Here is a 20,492-nt window from a genome sequence, read left to right as displayed (position 1 = left end):
TCTCAGAGTACCGTGGCGTCTTTGGAGTAGGTTCAACACTATTTCCAAGAAATAAGAAACAGAACATTTAATTTTGTTAGCAAGTACAATAACCCAGCATTATTACAGATTGGATATAAAAATCAAATGAATATTTCAGAATAAAAAACAAAACAAATGATGGTACCTAAACTCAAAGCAGCAGACCTCCCCTGGGAATGTGGAGGGACGTGATGGGCAGATGAATCACTCAGTTTCCAATCAAGGGCCTGGACTGGCAATTCGCCTCCCCTTGAAATTACATCTGCAAGGATAAGCCCTGGAAATCCACTATCTACTTTCTGATGCTACAGAGATTTGAAAATTTGAAAACTAAATGCCATACGCTGCACTCTCTGGGCACTTCATAAACACCTGTTCACTGACTGGCAACCGAAAGGCCGAGGAGATGTACACTACCGTTCACTCGCTAAGAACTCCCCTCGCTTCCTGATATTTGTGGGTAATTACATTATGGTTATGCAGCTGCCAGACTCATAGCCTCAATTTTCCTCCTCCTCCACAGTGAATAGCAAAAAGGCCCAAGCAGAAAACTATTTGGACAATGCCTGGTGGCTTTTTGCCTAAGACTAATTAGTCCAAGCCCAACTCTGTGAGGGGGACTTGGCACTTTGATGCTTTCATCACCCAGGATTCTGGACCAGAAGGTGCTGGGGAGACCAGCCGAGGTGGGAGGCGGGCAATTTTATTTTCTAACCATCTGTGCATACAACATATGAAAACACAACAAAATCACCATATGGAGCTGAGCTTTAAATATGTCATCAGACATTCTATGAGTTTGAGAAGCAACCGATTGGCACTGCAGCCTTCGCTGATTACTGAGAGATATACCTCTGGCTTCAAATGGCCATGTTCAAACGTGCAGAGCTCAAGATGCCCTTTGATGGCTATTATTAATTGGGTTATTCTCAAAAAGTGCACTACAGCTTCTAAAGGGTTTTCTCATCGATTGTCTCACACAAATCTTGCAACAAATCTGTGAGATGGGTAAGGAAGGTGTTGTCACTGCTGATTCCTGATTGACCTGTGCCACTCGGTTTACACAGTCCACATCTCATCCATGTCCCCAGCAGTGTTAACTGTTTATGACTTTAGTTTTCTTCTCACTTCCATGTGAGCTGTGTGTGTGTGTTTTTTGTTGTTGTTGTTTGTTTTTGTGTGTGTGTGTGTGTTTTAAGTACTGGGGATAGAACTCGGAGGGGCTTAACCACGGAGCCACATCCCTAGCCCTTTTTTATATTTTATTTAGAGATAGGGTCTCACTAAGTTGCTTAGGGCCTCACTATGTTGCTGAAGCTGGCTTTGAACTTGCAATCCTCCTACCTCAGCCTCCTGAGCCACTGGGATTACAGGAGTGTGACACCATGCCCGGCTGTGAGCTATGTTTGAACCTAGAGAACCACATCCACTTTTTGTCCTGCAGAGTACTCCATCCTATTCATTTCAGTGCCAAACCTGAAGGAGGACTTGTGTCATAATTACCTGATGAATCATTTAAACTGCAGATTCCTGGGCCCCATGCCTGCCTTTCCAGCAAACTCCTCAGGGGATCATTATGTTTAAGAACTCAATGTTTAAGAACCACTTGCTGGACACAGAAAAGCTGACCAAGCATAAATGCCTCTATGCCCAAACTGGCAGCAGCAACTTTGTGTTCTGGGCAATGTTTCAAATTTTACAGGCTCAAACTCCAGGGCCCCACACATGCTAAGCAAGCACTCCACCACTGAGCTACATCCCTCGCCCTTTTATTTTTTTGTTTAATTTTAAAACAGGGTCTGACTAAGTTGCCAAGACTGGCTTCAAACTTGTGACCTTCCTCCCTCAGCCTCTCCAGCAGGTGTGAGCCACTGCACCCCACAGAGTTTTTAACTTTTCATTCATTATCTGCCATACATGAGCCCAAAGACTTTGTTATGGGCAATTTGAGAGTTTTCAAATTTGAAAAAAAAAAAAATTGTTCTGGGTTATATTTGAGTAATAAACACTTATTCTAGACTTAAAGAAAGAAGTTGTATGCTTTATAGAACATCCAGGGACTCCATCAATTCAAAAATGGTGAGGCTTACCAAAATGTGAACTCCACAGCAACAAAGGATCCCATAAGGTGCAGACATACCAAAAATGATGGTCCCCATGACCATTAACACTTGACATGCATTACACACAAAAAGAGTTAGAGAGACCTTTCCTGCCCCTGTGAAGCTTACAATATATTATTGGACAGATAAAAACAACACATGGAGAACACAGGGTCTTAGCTAAAATAAGTTTTCAGTTCTGACTGTAAGCGTGAAAGTACTTCTTGATAAATGTGAGCTGGAGAATTGAGGTTTGAATTGATGGCAGAAGTATGAATTTAAGGGACCATGAAGAACGATGAGGCTTGCTTACAGAGGACAGTGAGAGGTACTCCAAGAAGGAGAAACACGGGTAAAAACCACAGAAGTGAGAACAAGGACATTCCTCTATTTTGAGACGAGTTTGTACTTAGTTAAGGGTTGTGGATTCAGAAGGCCTGGGAGGACAGGTCAGGTAGGATCATTGCAAAAAGAAAACTGAAGCAGTGAACAACTTTGGATTCTATTAGAAATATTTATAATGAAGCATGCAGGACAGGAGGAGGGATGCAATTAGGGAGAGTGGCACGGGTGCTTCCTGGTTACTGGCAAAGACAAGAAAGACTGCTCCATTGCTGGCACGGTAAAAATGCCAAAGGCTGAAATCTGAGCCCAAGTAACATAGCTTCCCAAGTGACAGAGTTGCCTTAATGAGGCATGACAGCATGCTTGAGTGCGGGACCACTGGGACCCAACAGCTCTGAGTCACACCCTAGTTCTCTTTCACTCGGATGGTGCGGCAGGATGGGGGACTCATCTTTCACTGGGGGAACTGAGATAATCCCAGCTTTCAGGCATGTTTGTGAAGGCACAGGAGGTCACTGGGGGCGAGGGTAGTTAATTGCACTCTGATCTCATTCTTCTCCTTTGTACAATCTATTAGTTGCTATGGGGAAAAAAAAAACACAGAAAAAGCTACCTTGAACTTTGAGTCATCATTCTTGCCCATTCTCAAAGCTAAACTATGATCCAAAGTCTGGCCAGCCTCACAAAATGCAAAGACAAACCACAGACTGAAAGAAGATATTGATACTACATTCATCTAACAAGGAATCAATAATCTAGACTATATAGAAACTCCTATAGAGCAATAGGAAGAAGACACACAATGCAAGAGGAATTTAGAGATAATGTGAGCAAGCCAATCAGGGAAAAGGAAGCTCACATAGACAATAAACAAGAAAAACATCTCAGTCTCCCACAGACAGTAATCAGGAAAGTATAAACTAAAAGCACAAGTGAAAACTGGGGGTATAGTTCAGTGGACATCCTGGGTTCAATCCCCAGCACCAAACAAACAAACAAACACAGTTGGATGCTAATTCCTATATACTAATAGCAGAGATTAAAAAGTCAACACTACTATTTGTTGTCAACGATATATAACAGTAAAAAATATATATATCATTCTTTGCTAATGGACGTATAAATCACCAAGACTTTGGAAAGCAATTGGGTGGGATGTAGTAATGCTGAGGCTGTTCACACTCTACCTAGCCAGGCCACTTCCACAGGCTGACAGATCCAGCACAAGGGTGTTCACTGGACATCCTTGGGAAACAACTTGAAAATCAATGTGAAAATGGTTAATTAAATATTGTCAAATAGCACCCAAAATGGATGAACTAACTCTAAAGCCACAGAAAGGATAAATCTGGAACTAGTGAGTAAAAATATATGTAAATACTAATCAGATATTTCTATATTAAATTAAAAATACAAAACTACATATAAATGTGTGTGTGGTATGTGTGTGTATCCTTAAACAATATATAGAGCGAACACATGAAAATATAAAGTCAAAGCCTTGGGAGAGTGGTTACTTATCAGTGAAGGATGGGAATGTGACTGTTGAGAGGAACAGCTGAATACTTTTTTTTTTTTTAAGTATTGAGGCTAATAGGATTAAATGGTACTATATGTTACATCAGGATGGTAGGTTTGAGTATCTGTGGATCTGAATACTTCTATGTTGGAAACGTCCATAGTTTTAAAAGTATCACATTAAAATAAAAGGAACAGATGAGACTACCTGGGAAAGTGAATAGAGAAAAAAAGATGAAGTGCTCCAGAACAGAATCTGAGGCAGGATGGCCAAATTCCTTGAAAAACACAGAATCTTAATACTGACACAGAAAGAAATAGACAATCTAAATAGTCCTATTAGAGAAATAAAATTTGTAATTTTAAGACTTGCCCCAAAGAAAACTCTAGGCCCAGACAGCAACACTCATGAACGCTAACAAACAATTAAGAAAGAAATAATAATAACATATACCACTTTCAGAAAATAGGAAGAAGGGAATACTTTGTAGGTCAAAGTGATGCATTTCTGTAACCCCAGCTGCTCATTAGGCTGAGACAGGAGAATCCCAAAGTTTAAAGCCAGCTTGGGTAACATACCAACACCCTGTCTCAAAATAAAATAAAAAGGGCTTGGGTTGTTGGTCAGTGATAGAATGTCTACCTAGTACGCATAAGGCTGTGGGCTTAATCCCCAGGACTCCCCTCTATGTTGCCTAGAAAAAGGGGAAAATTCCATAGCTTGTTTTATGAAGCCAGCATAACCTTAATTCCCAAGAAAATGTCAGATCAATATTTCTCATGTACACAGGGAAATTAGCAAATTGATATAACAATATAAACATCTTTTTAAATATTTATTTATTTATTTTTAGTTGTAGTTGGACACAATATCTCCATTTCATTTGTTTATTTTTATGTGGTGCTGAGGATCGAACCCAGGGCCTTGTGTGTGCTAGGCTAGCACTCTACTGCTGAGCCACAACCCCAGCCCCTAAACATCTTTAAATCATGGAAAAAAGGTAATATTCCTCAAGAATGTTTTACTATTGTTAAAAGTAAATTAAGATAATATACCACATTAATGCATAAGAAAGGGCATTTGACGAAAATCAACATTCATGATAAAAATTCTTAGCAAGTTAGTAATAAAAGAGAACTTCCTGAACCTGACTGTGAATATGCAAAGATGGAATGAAATGGAGGAAATTGTGGAGTAAGTTGGGAGGAAGAAGTCAAGATACAAGAGGAAAACTCAGAGAGTAAAGTCTGATGCCAAGAGAACAGAATGGTTCAAGGAAGAAACGTGCCACTGATTGCATAACGCTGAGGCTGAGGAAGATGAGGACAGGGGACACATCTGCAGAGGTCACTGTGGCCAGAAAGACTCACTACATGAGGTACTCCACATTATACTTCCCATAATGCTGTTCTCGGTGTGTCTTAGAAGTACCTCACACATCTTCATTCAAGAACAAAGCAAGCCAACAAACTAACAAATTAATAGAGCAGAGTTGGCTAAATTTTTCATAGGCCTACTGCCTGATTTTCAACCTAAAATTCCAGTGTTTCTATTTAATAGAGTAGAAAACCAAGGGTTTAGAATAAAACTGGTGTTCATTGATCATTTATTGATGAATTAATCAATACCCATTTCAGATCCTGTTTGGCAGTCCCAGATTAGATATTCCTGCCCTCTTTAGAGTGAGGATCATTAAGCTCAACTTGAGTTCAAGCCCACGTGATCTCAGGGATTTGTCCAGACACTGGGCAGGATTTGAAAATCATGGATAAGACAGGGAAGTTCAACAAGTCTTCTTTCACATGGTTGACAGTTAAACTGAGAAGGGTTTTTTTTTTCCTACCCCCCCCCTTTCCACATCACTTAAAAACAGCCTGACCAAGTTTGCTGGTTACATATGGAATGCTCTGACTTAACATGAAGTATGAAAATTAGCAAGAAATTAATTGCAATGTAACTTAAAAGGACATCTCCAAAGGACAGCTTGTCATCTTAAAACAGAACAACTAAATCGACGAACAGAAAACAAAAAACGTAGGAGTCTGCTGATAACATAGCCTAAGATACCTTAAATAAATAACAAATAGTGACTTCAAGAATAAGGCCCAGATCCAGGCTGAGCACAGACACTATGAACTGTAGGCAAGAATATGCAGTCAAGCTGCTTCTCAGAGGGCAGCTTTGTGCAGCAGGCACCACCCAGAAGAGAGCAGGGATTCATTTATTAAATGGTAGTGAATCACTTTCCTTAACAGCTCAGAGTAAACCAGATCAGTATAAATAATAATTACAGCTATCACTTGATAAAGGGATTATTATGTGCTAGATATAAGCACCATACATGCACCATCTCATTTAACCCTTCCAACAACCCTAGAGGGAGGAATTATTGTTATCATTATTTTCCTCTTTCCTTTCCATTCCTTTCTTCTTCTCTTTCTTTCTTTTTCTTTTTTTTTTCATGCTGGGGATCAAGCGCCTTGCACATGCTAGACAGCACTCTACTACTGAGCTACAGCCCTGGTCCATCCTTATTTTTAAAATGCACAAAGTGGGATTCAGAAACACTAAATGACTAAACAGGATCACACAGCTAGAAAGTGGTACAACACCATTCAAACCATATCCAGTCCCTGGGTCCAGCCTGACTGTGAACTTCAGCGATGGTAGGAAGACACCATTTAACACTTGTCTTTTGAGTCTGAGCTGCCTGGAAGGATTCAGCTCCTCTGGGCCTAGGGCTCTGCCATGAGCTTCTTCCTATAGCATCTCATCTCATTCAAAGGAATTAGAATCCCACATATATGCCCTCAACCTTCCCCGTACCCTATCATCAATGCTTATGCTTTGCTGTAAATATTTAACCTTCAGCAATTTGCCTGCACTCACTAATTGTTCAAAATAAGTTGGCATAAGTAATAATAACAATAACAGCAAGACATCTAGTTGAAGGATCACTGTTAGTTAAGGAACTGAATTTTAAGGGACTAGGGGTGTGGCTTAGCAACAGTGTATTTGCCTAGCATCTGCAAGGCCCTAGGTTCCATCTCTAGTCAAGGAAGGATGGAAGAAAGAAAGGAACAAAGGGAGGGAGGGAGGAAAGAAAGGAAGTAAAAAAGGTAGGCAGGAAGGAAGGAAGAAAAGAAATTTTATTTTAGTAAAAAAGCCAATTCATTCTGACCTGTCTCTTTCTAACAAACCACAGAAATAATGGCAAGCAATATGAAGGAAAAATAACATGTGATATAACCATAAATCTTTTGACCATCTGAGACAGAATGCAAATCTCTAAGTTTGGCAGTATATAGCTATTAACTCCTCGACAGACACATCACAACTTGACCTCATTTTTAAGGAATACTTCTTGCTGTCAATTTTAGTTCAGCAAAAAACCTTCAAACTAATTATGACATAAGATGCACTTACCTCTCTAAAGAAAAAAGGCTTTATAAAAAAACTGGGAGGTGGCAGATAACACCTGTATAGACCCTGACAAGTTAATAACAGCAAACACCAGTGGAGAGCCAGTAAATGTTGAACAACTGGCTTTCAGGGGGAAAAGCACTCATTTGTAGGTTTGCTGATTTCCAAGGTGTAAATACTCCCACCATAGTGGATTTCAAACTACCCAGATGACTAAAAACAAAATCGAATAGGGATGTATACTACTAGCTTTCAGGATCTGATGTGAGTAGGATCCTGCTCAGAGACGGCAACTGCCAATATTTATTGGTAACATACTGTGGTCCCTAGTCATGGCCAATAGGGCAGGTACAATTTTATCCTCATTTTAAAGATGAGAGAAAACTAGGTCTTGAAGAGGTTAATTAACTAGTCAAAGTTTGCACTGGCATTTGAATCCTGGGAGTCTACTTCAATGGTCCAAGCTCTCAGCTCCTCCTCCATCTTGCCTCTTTCCATAGGTGGTTAAAAGATAATTTGGTTACTATCACCCCATCTTACAGTTGATGTCTTGCTAAAGAGTAAAGAGCAGGTTCTAGGGTAGTGGGCAGTGGGGTAAATAGGACTGACCTATATCAGCTACAGAAGGGCATTTGTCCTCCTCTCTCCTGATAAATTTCACCTTGCCTTTAAGATTCATGTCAGAAGTTTCCTCTTTAATCAGAGCTTTTCCAATTCCCCAAATAATATTTTCCAAATATATTTTCTTATAAAATTTTATTTTTTCCCATTATAAAATAAATGCTTGCTCATTAGAGAATGTAAAAACATCTAACATAAAGGGAAAAATCTCTCTCGTGGCCCCATCTGCCATTCACAGCATGCTCTAGTTTGCATCTTAAATGTCACCCAAAGGCCCATGTATTAGTGGTATTGGGAGCTGATGGAACCTTTAAGAGGCAGGGCCTAGTGGGAGGTCTTCAGGGGCTGGGGGTGTTCCCTTGAAGGGGATAGTGAGACCCAGACCCTTTCCTTCCTATGTTTCACTTCCTGGCCCATGAGATGAACCATGCTGTGCCATGTGCTGCCCACCATTTGCCATCTGCAGCAGAGGTCTAAAAGCAGTGGGTCCACCTGATGGTGAGAAGGAAACTCTAAAGTCACGACCAAAATAAACCTTTTCTTTTCTATAAGTTGATGATCTCAGAAATTTGTCAAAGTGCTAGAAAATTGACTAACACACAGGATTTGATTCATTTTTCTATTGCGGGTTTCATTCCCCTATATAATGATTATTTATGGATGGGGTGACTCCTTCTGGGAAGACATGAGGGTTACCCACATTTGTATCTCCACCCTTAGCGCAACATGCAATTCATGGCTGACTTCCCAATTAATGTAGGTGCTTGATTATGATGTCTTCTATGCATAAAAGGAAACATTAAGCTTTTCAATTCAATCCTCAAAGTCATTCTAATCATAACTAAAGTTGGCTGTCATCATTTATCTTGAGCATATGCCACTACACTCTTGTCCTGAGTGGGCAGAAGAGGGCTGTCTCAGCAGGCATCTTTCCTTACCTGCATTCCTCTCATCTTCTGGAACCGTGCGATGGTGTCACTGATAGTGTAGACACGCACGTGGCCCATATGCAGCTTGCCAGAAGGATAAGGGAACATGGAAAGCACATAAAACTTGGGTTTTGATTTCTAGGAAAGAATAACAAAGGATGACAATGAGTATTTATTAAGCATTTTCTGGGAACTCTGCATGCAATAATACTTTGGCACTTTATTCAAGGTAACAATTTAACATTTAAAAAATTTCCTTTGAATAACTCTTCTCGTTATGTAAATTGACAAAAACATTAAAAACCAAAATTCAAAGCCCTGGTTTAAGCTAAAAAATGTTCAAAATAACAATGAACAACCTCAAAGTACTAATTACCTGTATATATTTTTAATTTTGTTTTTTCTCTTCTAAAAGCTTCTTTTTTTTAAAGACAGCTTCTATCTAGGTCATAAAGAACTGTTTTTCCAAATGAAGCTCTAACATATATCCATATGATTCAAGGAAACAATAGGAGAATTACACAGATGAGACATCTCTAAAAATGGAGCCCCTTCCTAAATTCCCTTTGGCTGCATTCAACATTAAGAGCAGGATCATAAATATCTGTTTGGATCCTGAATTTCCCCACTGTATTGTGAGCTTATCTTTCAATAGAAAAAGTTGAAGTAGAAAGCCATGAGAAAAATCTTAACCAACAAAAGCTAAAGGTTGCTGTTTTCCAGGGATGACAGACAGAATTATGGAACTCTCCAGCTTCCAAAGAAGCAAGATCATGAGAAACACAGGAAATCTGTACATGACCTGAACAGAGTGAAGACAGAGCAGGTGGTTTTTACTGGGTCACTGACTTTTGGTACCTGGGCTATTGCATTGGTAAAATGGTAAATGCTGTCAAGAATCTGTACACATGAGGAAAAAACGCTCCAAAGGAAAGTTGGGAGTCACTGAATTGATTCTTCTTAGGGGAACCTTCTTAGGGGAACCTGTTGTTCAAGGGCAAGTACTGTGGTTTCATTTTTGTTTGTTTGTGTCTGTGTGGTGCTTTGGATGGAAATTGGGGCCTTGTGCATACTAGGCAAGTGCTCCACCACTAAGTTCCACCCCAGCCCAAGGACTGCTTTAATGATCTTTCTCCACCTCTCTAGCTCCCAACAGGAGTTTAATAACCATTGGATAAATGTTTTGCTGGCCTCTGTGGGAACACTTTTTACCAAAGGGCATTTTCCCCCAGAAAAACCTTACAAATCCTGTCTGGGTAATGGGAGGCTTTCCTTAAACCCTCCCAGGGTGTGTGTTGGGGGTGGGAGGTCCCCCGACAAAAGGAAAAGCAACAGGAACTGCTTCTGTTGGTCACTGAGGGGGGACCATCTGCTGCTACCTCTGTTGGGTTTCTCTCTGCCTTCCAGTCTCCCTTTTGGTCCTTAGTCTTTTCCCAGAGGACTGCAAGACTTCTTTGAGGCTTTGTTTTCCCCAAAATAATAGAAACAAAGGAAAAACAGAATATTCATAACCCTTCTTGTGTACAGGTGCAGGAGAATGGTTTTAAAATATTGTTTGCCAAGCACATGCACAACAGACAACGGACAGAGCCAACTGTACTCAGGTGAGTAGAAGACAAAAGAAATCAAATCAGGCTCTTGTCAAGTTCCTGTCTTTCCTTAGTTTTCTATTTTTGGTGGTATTGAAGATTGAACCCAGGGGCACACTACCCTCCAGCTTTATCCTAGGCCCTTTCTCCATTTTTTTGCAGTACTGAGGATAAAATCCAAGGACAATTCACCCCTGGGCAACATCCCCAGTCCAGTTTATTTGAGGCAATTTTATGGTTTAGATATGAGGTGTCCCCCAAAAGCTCATGTGTGAGACAATGCAAGAAATTTCAGAGGTGAAATGATTGGGTGGTGAGAGCCTTAATCCACTAACTGAGTGAAAACTCAGGCAGAGAGGGTGTGGCTAGGGGACGTAGGTTACTGCAGGTGTGACTCTGGGGTTTACATTTTGTTCCCGGTGAGCAAGAGCTCTCTGTTTCCTTGTTGCCATGTCCTGAACTGCTCTTCTCTGCCCTGCCCTTCCACCATAATGTTCTGCCTCAACTCAGGCACAGAGCTATGAAGTCAGCCACCAATGGACAGAACCTCTGAAACCGTGAGTCCCAAATAAACTTTCTCCCCTCTACATTGTTTTTGACAGGTCTCTTGGTCACAGCAACAAAAAAGCTAACTAAAACAAATAGGGTCTCACTAAATTGCTGAGACTGCCCTCAAATTTGTGATCCTCCTGCCTCAGCCTCCCGAGAGACTGGGATCAGCTAAGATTGCAGGTAAGCACCACTGCACCCAGTTCCTTCGAAGTTCTTTGACTTCCTTCAACAAAGAAGGTATAAAACTTTAATAGAAGCACTAATATGTGGAAAAAACAACTAAAATGGAACATCTCCTTGCACTGACTATCCTTTAGAAGTTATCAAGATAAGGAATACTGCCTGGAGGAAGAGAACAAATAAGGCATCTGGAAAAATCATTGAAACTGCTGAAATGACAACCAAATGGGGTGGTGAGCAGGATACAGGCCATGCCCTTTGATTAGAAAAAGCTCAGGAGTGTGAGAGCTGAGATTCAGGGGTCAGTGGGAATTCAGGTATTAAGAAGGGGAGTGGGGCTGGGGATGTGGCTCAGGGGTGGAGCGTGTGCCTATCACACAGAGCCCCAGGTTTCTAACCACAGCACCAGGCAAACATAACAGGTGACAGAAAATCCTCTCAGCTTATAAACAAGTCCCTCAAGGGAAAGGCAACAACTTATTCTTTAACTTAATGCAAAAATCAAAGCAAGAAAACTCTTCATTTTTTCCAAAATCTTTTTTTTTTTTTTTTTTTTTTGGTACTGGGGATTGAACTCAGGAGCACTCGACCATTGAACCACATCCCCAGCTCTATTTTGTATTTTATTTAGGGACAGGGTCTCATTGAGTTGCTTAGTGCCTCACTTTTTTGAGGCTGGCTTTGAATTCATGATTCTCCTGCCTCAGCCTCTTGAGCCACTGGGATTACAAGTGTGCGCCACCACACCTGGCTTAAAATCTTATTCTTACCTACAATGGATGAGGCCTATTGCCTTTCCTTTTGGAATTTTAGGGATATGGGAAAACACCTTGTTAGAGTTCTTTGGGAATGAAAGAAATAGAATGTTATTTGTTGACATATGCTATTTCTAGTTTTTCATAAAACATTTTTCTTATATTATAATCATCTTATTTTAATATACTAACATTTACTTTGTTACATTACCCTTATTTAACAATCTTGCCTCAAACATTTTCCTTATACATCTTCTTCTCTAGCATCTCCTGTTTGTTCAATGAAGATTTAATTAGTAGCAAAATCAAACTAAGTCAAACTCCAAACTTATAAAAGATGTACACAGAAGGACTGCTAGCAAGTCTTTAATATTCATGAATATTTTTGTTTATTGTAATAAATGAATTCAGCCTACTGCCTGTCTCTGCCTTTTGCTTTTCCATTTGAATTAAGTCATTTTCCTCTGTGACAATGAAATGAGTTCTATCTTCTGGGGGTGGAAAGGAGAGAAGTTATGGGATTTTGTTATGATTGAGCAGAAATCTGATTGAAAGGGAAATTTTCAAAATTATATAAAAGTCTAAAAATTTAAGCCTTTAAGATAAATTAAGATTATAAGCATTGGGGAGAGGAGGATTTTTATAACTGGGTCCTATTATTTTTGTCAGCTTCTGACTTCAAAAGATGACGTCTGCCTCTGTGTGGCTCATGCTCTGAAGCTGTCGCTGAGACTAGAGGGTGGCAGAATCAAAGGAGCACCCCACAGGAGTGCAGGGCCCTAGCTGTCATCCTAGCTTTGCTACCAGCTGTAAGGCCTTAGACAAATTCCTGTGCCTTTCTGGGCTCAGTTTGTTACCTGTTAATCAAAAGAGAGGCAAAAGAAAGTTCCAAGCAGCTGGGTGCGGTAGCACATGCTTGTAATCCCAATGGCATGGGAGGCTGAGGCAGGAGGATCACAAGTTCAAAGCCAGCCTCAGCAACCTAGTGAGGCCCTAAGCAACTCAATGAGACCTTGTCTCAAAATAAAATATAAAAAAGGGCTGGGGATGTGGCTCAGTGGTTAAGCACCCCTGGGTTCAATCTCTGGTACCAAAAAAAAAAAGAAGAAAGAAAGAAAGTTCTAAGAAAAAGCACAAACTCAGGAATGCAACAGGCCTGGGTTGGAATCCTGGCCCTGCCATAGGCTAGCTGTGCATCTTGGCAAATGACAACTGAGCTTTGGCTCTCTTACTCCCCAAATGAGAAGAACAATACCTACGCTCAGGGTTGTTCCAGGATTAAAATGAAATAATTGATGGAAAGATGGCACCTGGCACATGGTAAAGAGCTCATTAAATGGCAATTCTTTTTTAAATGGTGATTAGGATGAGATGATAAGACATCTGACTCACTGGGGTGGATTTCAAATGTATCCAATACCACAAGGAGACTGACTATATATAAATGCTTAAAAAATCCCCCAGCACCCAGAGTCTCAGCTCCTGATAAAGATAAACTACATGTTCTTTTATCTACTTGTATCTTTTATTTATATAACACTTCAGTTTATAAAATGTGGTCAGACATATTTTCTCATTTCATTTTCAAAACAATTCTGTGAGATAAACAATGCAAAGAGCTTGAGAATCAGGGAGGTTAAATGATAGCCCTAGATCATAAGAAATCACTTCTTGGGATGTGCATGTGACAGCCCCTCAGGTCCTCACTGGGTGCTCTCTCTACTTCCCTCTTCCTGACATGGTACCCACAGGGTCCCACACAATATCCCTTAGGCCATTTCCCACATTATCAAACCATAGTTTATTTTCTTCCATTTAATATTTTTTAAAAATTATATGCTTAAGATGAAGGAGATGTCACAAAGGCAGTAAGCTACAACTTCAAAATATTTAGAAGTTACTAAATTATAATCTAAACTGAAACGGGGAAAAAAAAAAGTAAATCTTACTTTACTTGTTCAGAACTAAACTGCTCCCTAGAGTCTAAAACACACTTAGTTATGTTAGTCTGGTCATGTTGACCCAAAAGCTTTTCACTTCCTAATGAGGTAAAAGTCAAGCTTTTACTGTAAAATTATGCATTAAATTCAAGCCTATCTTTTTATTATTTCATTTTGTTACACGCTACACCTCTCTTGATTTTAAATTTTCTTCCTACCCAGTGCCAAAATCATCTATCAGGTGAACACAGTAGCTCCCCTCCTCGAGTCCATTTTTCTTAAGCATCCATCTCACAAGGAGGAGTGTGACAGGGTGGGAACCAGGTGGTGGGAAAGCCAAGTTCATGGAGTGTGCCTGGCACAACCACGTTCAACTGCTTGCCTGGGACCTAATCACTAATTCAGCACAGCAGGACTATTTGACTATTAATAATACAAAGGGACAGTCAGAATTTAAGAGTAAAACTCTTACAGTGCATTTCTCTGATCAGATTGGGGTTGTAGCTTAGTGGTAGAGCACTTGCCTCGCGTACATGAGGGACTGGGTGTGATCCTCAGCACCACTTAAAAATAAATAAATAAACATATTGTATCCATCTACAACTAAAATAATAATAATAATAAACCCTTAAATATATCATGTAACAAACCATTATCTCCCATTTGTCATTCTGACCAATATCAAGAAGAAAGGATCAATATGTCTAAGACTCCTTCCCAATGGGCTGGCCTCCCAGAGGAGGAGCAAAGAGCTCTCCATGGAAATCAGCCATTGCCGAGTACTTAACACAACCAATTCTGGCAGAGTATCAAGTTGGTACACGTGGACCAGAAGCCAAGGGTCCACTAACTCTTTGACCGCTTCTGTAAGATGGCACATGCCTGTAATCCCTCACAGATTACAGGAAGGCAATGGTGCTTCCTCCCTCCCTTCTCTCTCTGCCAGCCCAAGATCTGTCCAGATCACATAGGAAGAAGGCTGGGACCCTCCCCACCCAAACCATGATGAAGTGAGAGAATAGGATTGGAGGCCAAGATCATGCCAGGGGAGGGACAGATCCTGTTCAACACGTGCTCATTTGAGGGGTCCAGGCTCCTCTTCTGGAGCCTTACATCTGGCTTCTAGATCTCTGTGTGCTGCCCATAAGGAACCACAAAGGACCCCAAACCTGTTGATGCTCTTGTTTTGATGAGTTTCGCCTGACAAATGCTACTCCCGAATGCCTGGTATGGTGCTGTCTGCCATGCACCTTGTGGACAATATTGCCCCGTACACACGCACACGCTGGGAACTCTTCTAAGCATTATCCTTGGTTCATCTCATTTATTCCTCACATTCCACCCAGGAAGCAGGTGGACACTGCTGCTTGTTTTAGATAAGAACACAGAAGCCAGGCAGTCTGACTATAGAGTTCAAGTCCGTATGCCCTCTGCTTTATGCCCCCAGCCCAGTACTCACATCAGTTTCTGAAATTTTGGAGGCCTGTTCTTTTATTCGTTGATGCCACCATTCCTCAACATCCTTTCTTGTCTGCAATGTATACTCTTTTGTCCACTTCCCTGTGGCACTGTAAATACTTCTGGTATATTCTGGAATTACTCGCCTTTCCCATTTGATGATGTCTGGCCCACCCTTTGGCTGCCTTCTCAGAAGAGAAGCATATAAACTCAGTCTCTGCCAAGCAGGAGCCATTCTTCAGAACACAGGAAGGCACTGAAAAAGAGGACAGAAGACAAGCTCACAAGCTGCCTAGAACCTTCTCAAAGGATCTTCTTTCCCATCAGCACAGCCTTTTGTTTTCTGCCTTCTCACTTGCTTTCTCCTCTTCTTTTTCATTTGTTTTTTCCCCGAAAAGAATATTTTAGAAGTTCAATTCAGCTCATACAGATTCCTGAATGGAAAATATAAAAGTGATTCATGCCCCGAATCACCAAAGACACAAATAACCTATAGGAACAAAGGGAGCCTGCTGCCTGGGCCAGCTCCTGCACAACCTCACAGATTACAGGAAGGCAATGGTGCCTCCTCCCTCCCTTCTCTCTCTGCCAGCCCAAGATCTGTCCAGCAAGCTTCACTTGCCTTCTCTCCTGGCCTCAGCAGAACTCTAAGCACATCTGCCTTGGCCCAAGGCTCAAAGAGCAGAAGAGATCTGAACACAAATCTCCTAGAAGAAGCAGAGATTCTAAGCTATTATAGCATTTTTTTCATACATATTCTTCTTCTTCTTTTTTTTTTTTTTTTTAGTTGTAGTTGGACACAATACCTTTATTTCACTTATTTTTTTTAATGCGGTGATGAGGATCAAACCCAGGGTCCCGCACGTGCAAGGCAAGCACTCTACCGCTGAGCCATAACCCTAGCCCCTTCATACATATTCTAAGTTAAATAGACTTTATTACCAGGAATCCTCATTATTTAGAAAATTATTTATTCATTTGATTCTTCATTCATTTACCAAATATTTATTTATTCAGTGCCTATGGACCTAATGGATACAGCTGGGAACAACTTCAACAACAAAAAAATAGTCCCAAGCTGCGGGTGCAGCTCAGTGGCAGAGCATGTGCTTAGCTTGCAGGAGGACTTAGGTTCAACCCTGAGCATGATAAAAAAAACCAAAAGCAAATGAAGTCCTTTCTTTCAGGACAATTTATACTAGAAGAGAAACCTACAAATAAACATAACATAACGTGCTGCAGTGGGGAGTGCAATGTAACATTTTAGAATACAACCCATATATTGGACCCACCAGAATATCTGTTTGTTATTCAAAATATAACTTTAGTGTGTCATTGGTTTCCTCCACAAGTGAATTCTGGAAATGACCTCATTGAAGAAGTTTCTTTCTGTTTTTACTGCTGTTTAAAGGGTTGAGGTACAATTTGAGTAAATACCCTACACTTTCTGCCTTCTTGCATAATAGCCTTGGAGAGCTGCTAGAGTGAGGGCGGGGAAAAACAACAGATGAAAATAGGTCTTACAAAAGAAAAACAAACTTAGTACTCTAAACTGATGTTAATTCTGATTCCCTCAAAATTCTTTCCATAGCTACTAGAGTTTGGCCTATTCCACAAAGATACTGGATCACAAATGTTGCCAGGAGGGTCATTAAAGGTTTATAAAATTGGGATTCACACTCACATAAAATGGCATTACAGTGTTGGCACTTTACTAGTTTATCTGCCAAAGCTCTTGACATACCAATTCTCACTGCATTTAACACCTCTTGCTTTTTTAGGGATGAAATCAGAGACAGACTGAAAAAAATTCTCCCTATCAACTGGGTTTGACTATATTACAATATGTAGATGGGACTATAGGCATTAGGGTGAACCACATGAAACTGGTTAAATATTAGCAATTCTATATAACCAACCTAATGTACATAGACTTTGTACAATGACATCTGTTACATTTTATTTTTAGGGTTTAGGTTTCTATATAATTAGAATTATCTAGAGGCGTCATAGAGTTTATGGTTTTCTTGCTAAGTCAGCATTTCCATACTTTTGTAAGTCAAACAATGTCTGTTTAACAGAAGGCACATAGATACCTGTCTTTTATGTAAGGAGAGTGTTCTGGGCTGTCCTCACAAACAGAAAGAATGAAAAGTAACAAAATCATAAAAACAGAAACAATCTGACAAGGTTTTGGTTTCATTGCTGGTTAGCGATCATGATGAATGAAATATGAGAATGCAGACAGATCACCAATAGGAGTAATATGAAGGGCATTCCTTCACTCAAAATTCTAATCCTGTTTCTAGAATTTACTTATTCTATACAACAAATCATAAGCAATACAGAGTACAACTCCCTGTCTACATAAGAATAAACATTACATAATACCGGCTCCCTAATAACCTCTCCTTTGCATAAATCAATGGACTAAAGAATCCTGAAACAGAACTGGGTATACAAATGAATTTGAAGTTTATAAAGAAAAAAGCACAAACTGATTAGAAAATGACAGGTTATTCAATGAATGGGGGCAACTTTCGAACTGGAGCCCCACCTCAAATCATACACTGGGGTAAATCCCAGATAAAGAATGTTTTTCTTAAACATAAAACAAGATAAAAACAGATGGGTATTTAATAAATTTTTACAAGGCACACAATGTTCTATCCTGATCATAAAAACAATGGAAAATTTCACAAAGGAAAATATTAATAAACATAGCTCTAAAAATGTATATCAAAATGTCATGAGCCAGGCACAGTGGTGCACACCTGTCATCCCAGCAGCTCAGGAGATTAAGGCAGGAGGATCTCAAGTTGGAGGCCAGGCTGGACAACTTAGTGAGATTTAGTCTGAAAGTGAAAAATAAAAAGGGTTGGGAGTATAGCTCAGAGGCAGAGCACTCCTGGGTTTAATTCCTAGTACCAAAAAAAAAAAAAAAAAAAAAACTGAACGAAATTACTAGAGGGCAAACAATTCTGAAAAACCAAAACTACAATCATACAAGGTTATCTAACACTAGAAAAAGTTCACATGAGAAGAGAAACACTCAAAACCTAATGTTAAAAATGGGCAAAGGTATGGATGGGCTGGAGGTATAGCTCAGTAGTAGAACAACTGCTGAGCATGCCCAAGGTCCTGAATTTGATACCTCACACACCACACACACACACTTTTAAGAATAAAAGTCCAAGGAATAGGGGTGTTCAGTGGTAGAGCACCCCCTCAGCATTTGTGAGGCCCTGGGGTCAATACCCAGCTCTAAAGAACAAAGATGCACAGGAAATACTGTTTAAATTTTGGGGCTGGGGAAGTAGCTCAGTGTTATGGTGTTTGCCTAGCATGTGCCTGGCTCTGGCTTCCATCCCCAGCATACAAATAAAGTCACACCCTTTATCTTCCATCCCCAGCATACAAATAAAGTCACACCCTTTATCTTAGAGGTCCCCGTACCATTCTCAGATTATTACACACTACCAGGACTCACTAGGAACCAGTCTGTACTCATGGCTCTGATTTTTACAGAACTTCCTGGGTCTCTGCCTTATTCCCTTCCTTTACTTCCCAGGTCCTGTTCTACGTCATTCCAAATATCTCTCCATGGAAGGCCTAATGGGTACTGCCTCTTCCTGATATCAAGGAGCCACAATTGTATCAGAGAACTATGTGGATACAATGAATGTGAAAGGTGTAACTCATGTCCTATGCTTATGTTCAACTTGGCCTTTATCTTCCCTAACTCTAGCTCATTCAGTTCCTTCACTTGTTTGTGTTCTTGTCTTCTCTTTCCTTTCAAAGTAACAATTCCTGCTACTCCATCCTTCTCAGTCCTGACCTCATCTCACTTGGAGCTTGAGGTTGAAGTTTTTGAGGATAGAAAGGATCTGAGGACTGTACCCAAAATAATGATCACATACACAGAGAAACCCATAAGAGTAGAAAACAAAAGAAACAGCACACATGGGAGATTTACAGGAAGGCATTTCTTTACACCCAAAATAAAGTGCAAGCAAGTCTCTGGGGAAATTCCTCTTAATGAAACTAAGTTTTAAAAAGACATGCTTGTGTTTTGCAGCTAGTTCCCAGTGTGACCTCAGGCAACTTGTTTCCTGTCTGGAACTTCATCTTCCCTCTCTGTAAGCTAAAGGTGTGGACCCAGATGATTTTTAAGGAGCTTCGGGTTCTAACATGCTGTACAAATGACCTGTGAGCCCCAAAGATGCAATGAATTATCTTTGCCTGGATCCAAGCCCCAATCCGGTCCAGAGGTAAAGAGCCAGGGATGAACCAAGGTAGAGAAGCTGCAGAGAGAGGAATTTCGAGTATATAACCATGTGAAGATGTGCGTTTTCTCTGGGAAGGGGTCCAGAGCAACGGGATCCAAGGCTTAAAGCGTCAGAAGAATAGGATCTCAAAGACTTTTCCAGTTCGGAAACTGCAAGGTTTCAGGACCACGTAACCCAGCCCCCACCTTTCCTTCTTGCCCCAGCAAAACGGAATCTCCCGATCCGGGATGAGAATATCAGTCGGGCCTGTCTCTCGTCCCGCTGAGCTCCGGCAGGGATTTACCTGCTCACAGGCTCTGGCCTGCAGCTCCTCTATGCCTCGTTTCTCAAACCTTTAGACATACACGGCCCCGCCAGTCACCATGGGCGCCGCCATCTTGGCAGAACAACAACTTTATCGGTCGCGGCCGTCGCAGACACGAACAGGCGGGCGGGGCCTGGGACGAGGATGTTGGCCTGTGGGCGGCTCCCAGCAGCACGCGAGCGGGGTGGGGCGGGGCGTCTGGCGGTTGCCCCGCCCACCGGCCGTGCCACGGGTTTTGTGGGTCAAATTAGTACAATGTGGCCGAGGTGGGGTGGGTGTTTACTTGTAATCCCAGCTATTCGCGAGGCTGAAGCAGGAAGATCACCAAATTCCAAATCTGCTTGGGCAATTTAATGAGACCCTGTCTCAAAAAAATAAAAAGGACTGGGGTGTAGAATGCTAAAGGATTCAATGATAGAGCGCTATTGGGTTCAATCCCCAGTTCCAGGGGGGCAATGCAGCAGA

At 40.9% G+C, this 20,492-nt stretch overlaps 1 protein-coding gene across 2 annotated transcripts in view; it reads right to left on the bottom strand.

Moving 5' to 3' along the window:
• Lars2 (leucyl-tRNA synthetase 2, mitochondrial) overlaps positions 1-20,098 on the bottom strand; it is a 137,776-nt gene extending 117,678 nt beyond the window's left edge. The window contains exons 1-3 of one of the 2 annotated variants that reach the window (XM_076844543.2): positions 20,007-20,098; positions 15,436-15,690; positions 8,970-9,098 (exon numbers count right to left, since the gene is read on the bottom strand). In XM_076844543.2, coding sequence (XP_076700658.2) covers positions 8,970-9,098; positions 15,436-15,669 — 363 coding nt within the window. In that variant the 5' untranslated portion in view covers positions 15,670-15,690; positions 20,007-20,098. Of the gene's footprint in view, positions 1-8,969; positions 9,099-15,435; positions 15,691-18,208; positions 18,265-20,006 lie in introns of those variants that run through there. The other variant, XM_076844550.2, reaches the window with a different exon arrangement.
• Between the last annotated feature and the right edge of the window lie 394 nt (positions 20,099-20,492).

Source organism: Callospermophilus lateralis, chromosome 1 (genome assembly GCF_048772815.1).
Source record: "Callospermophilus lateralis isolate mCalLat2 chromosome 1, mCalLat2.hap1, whole genome shotgun sequence".
Classification (NCBI taxonomy): domain Eukaryota; kingdom Metazoa; phylum Chordata; class Mammalia; order Rodentia; family Sciuridae; genus Callospermophilus; species Callospermophilus lateralis.
The sequence above is the reverse complement of the archived record's forward strand: the minus strand, read 5'-3'. Positions and strand labels throughout refer to the sequence as shown.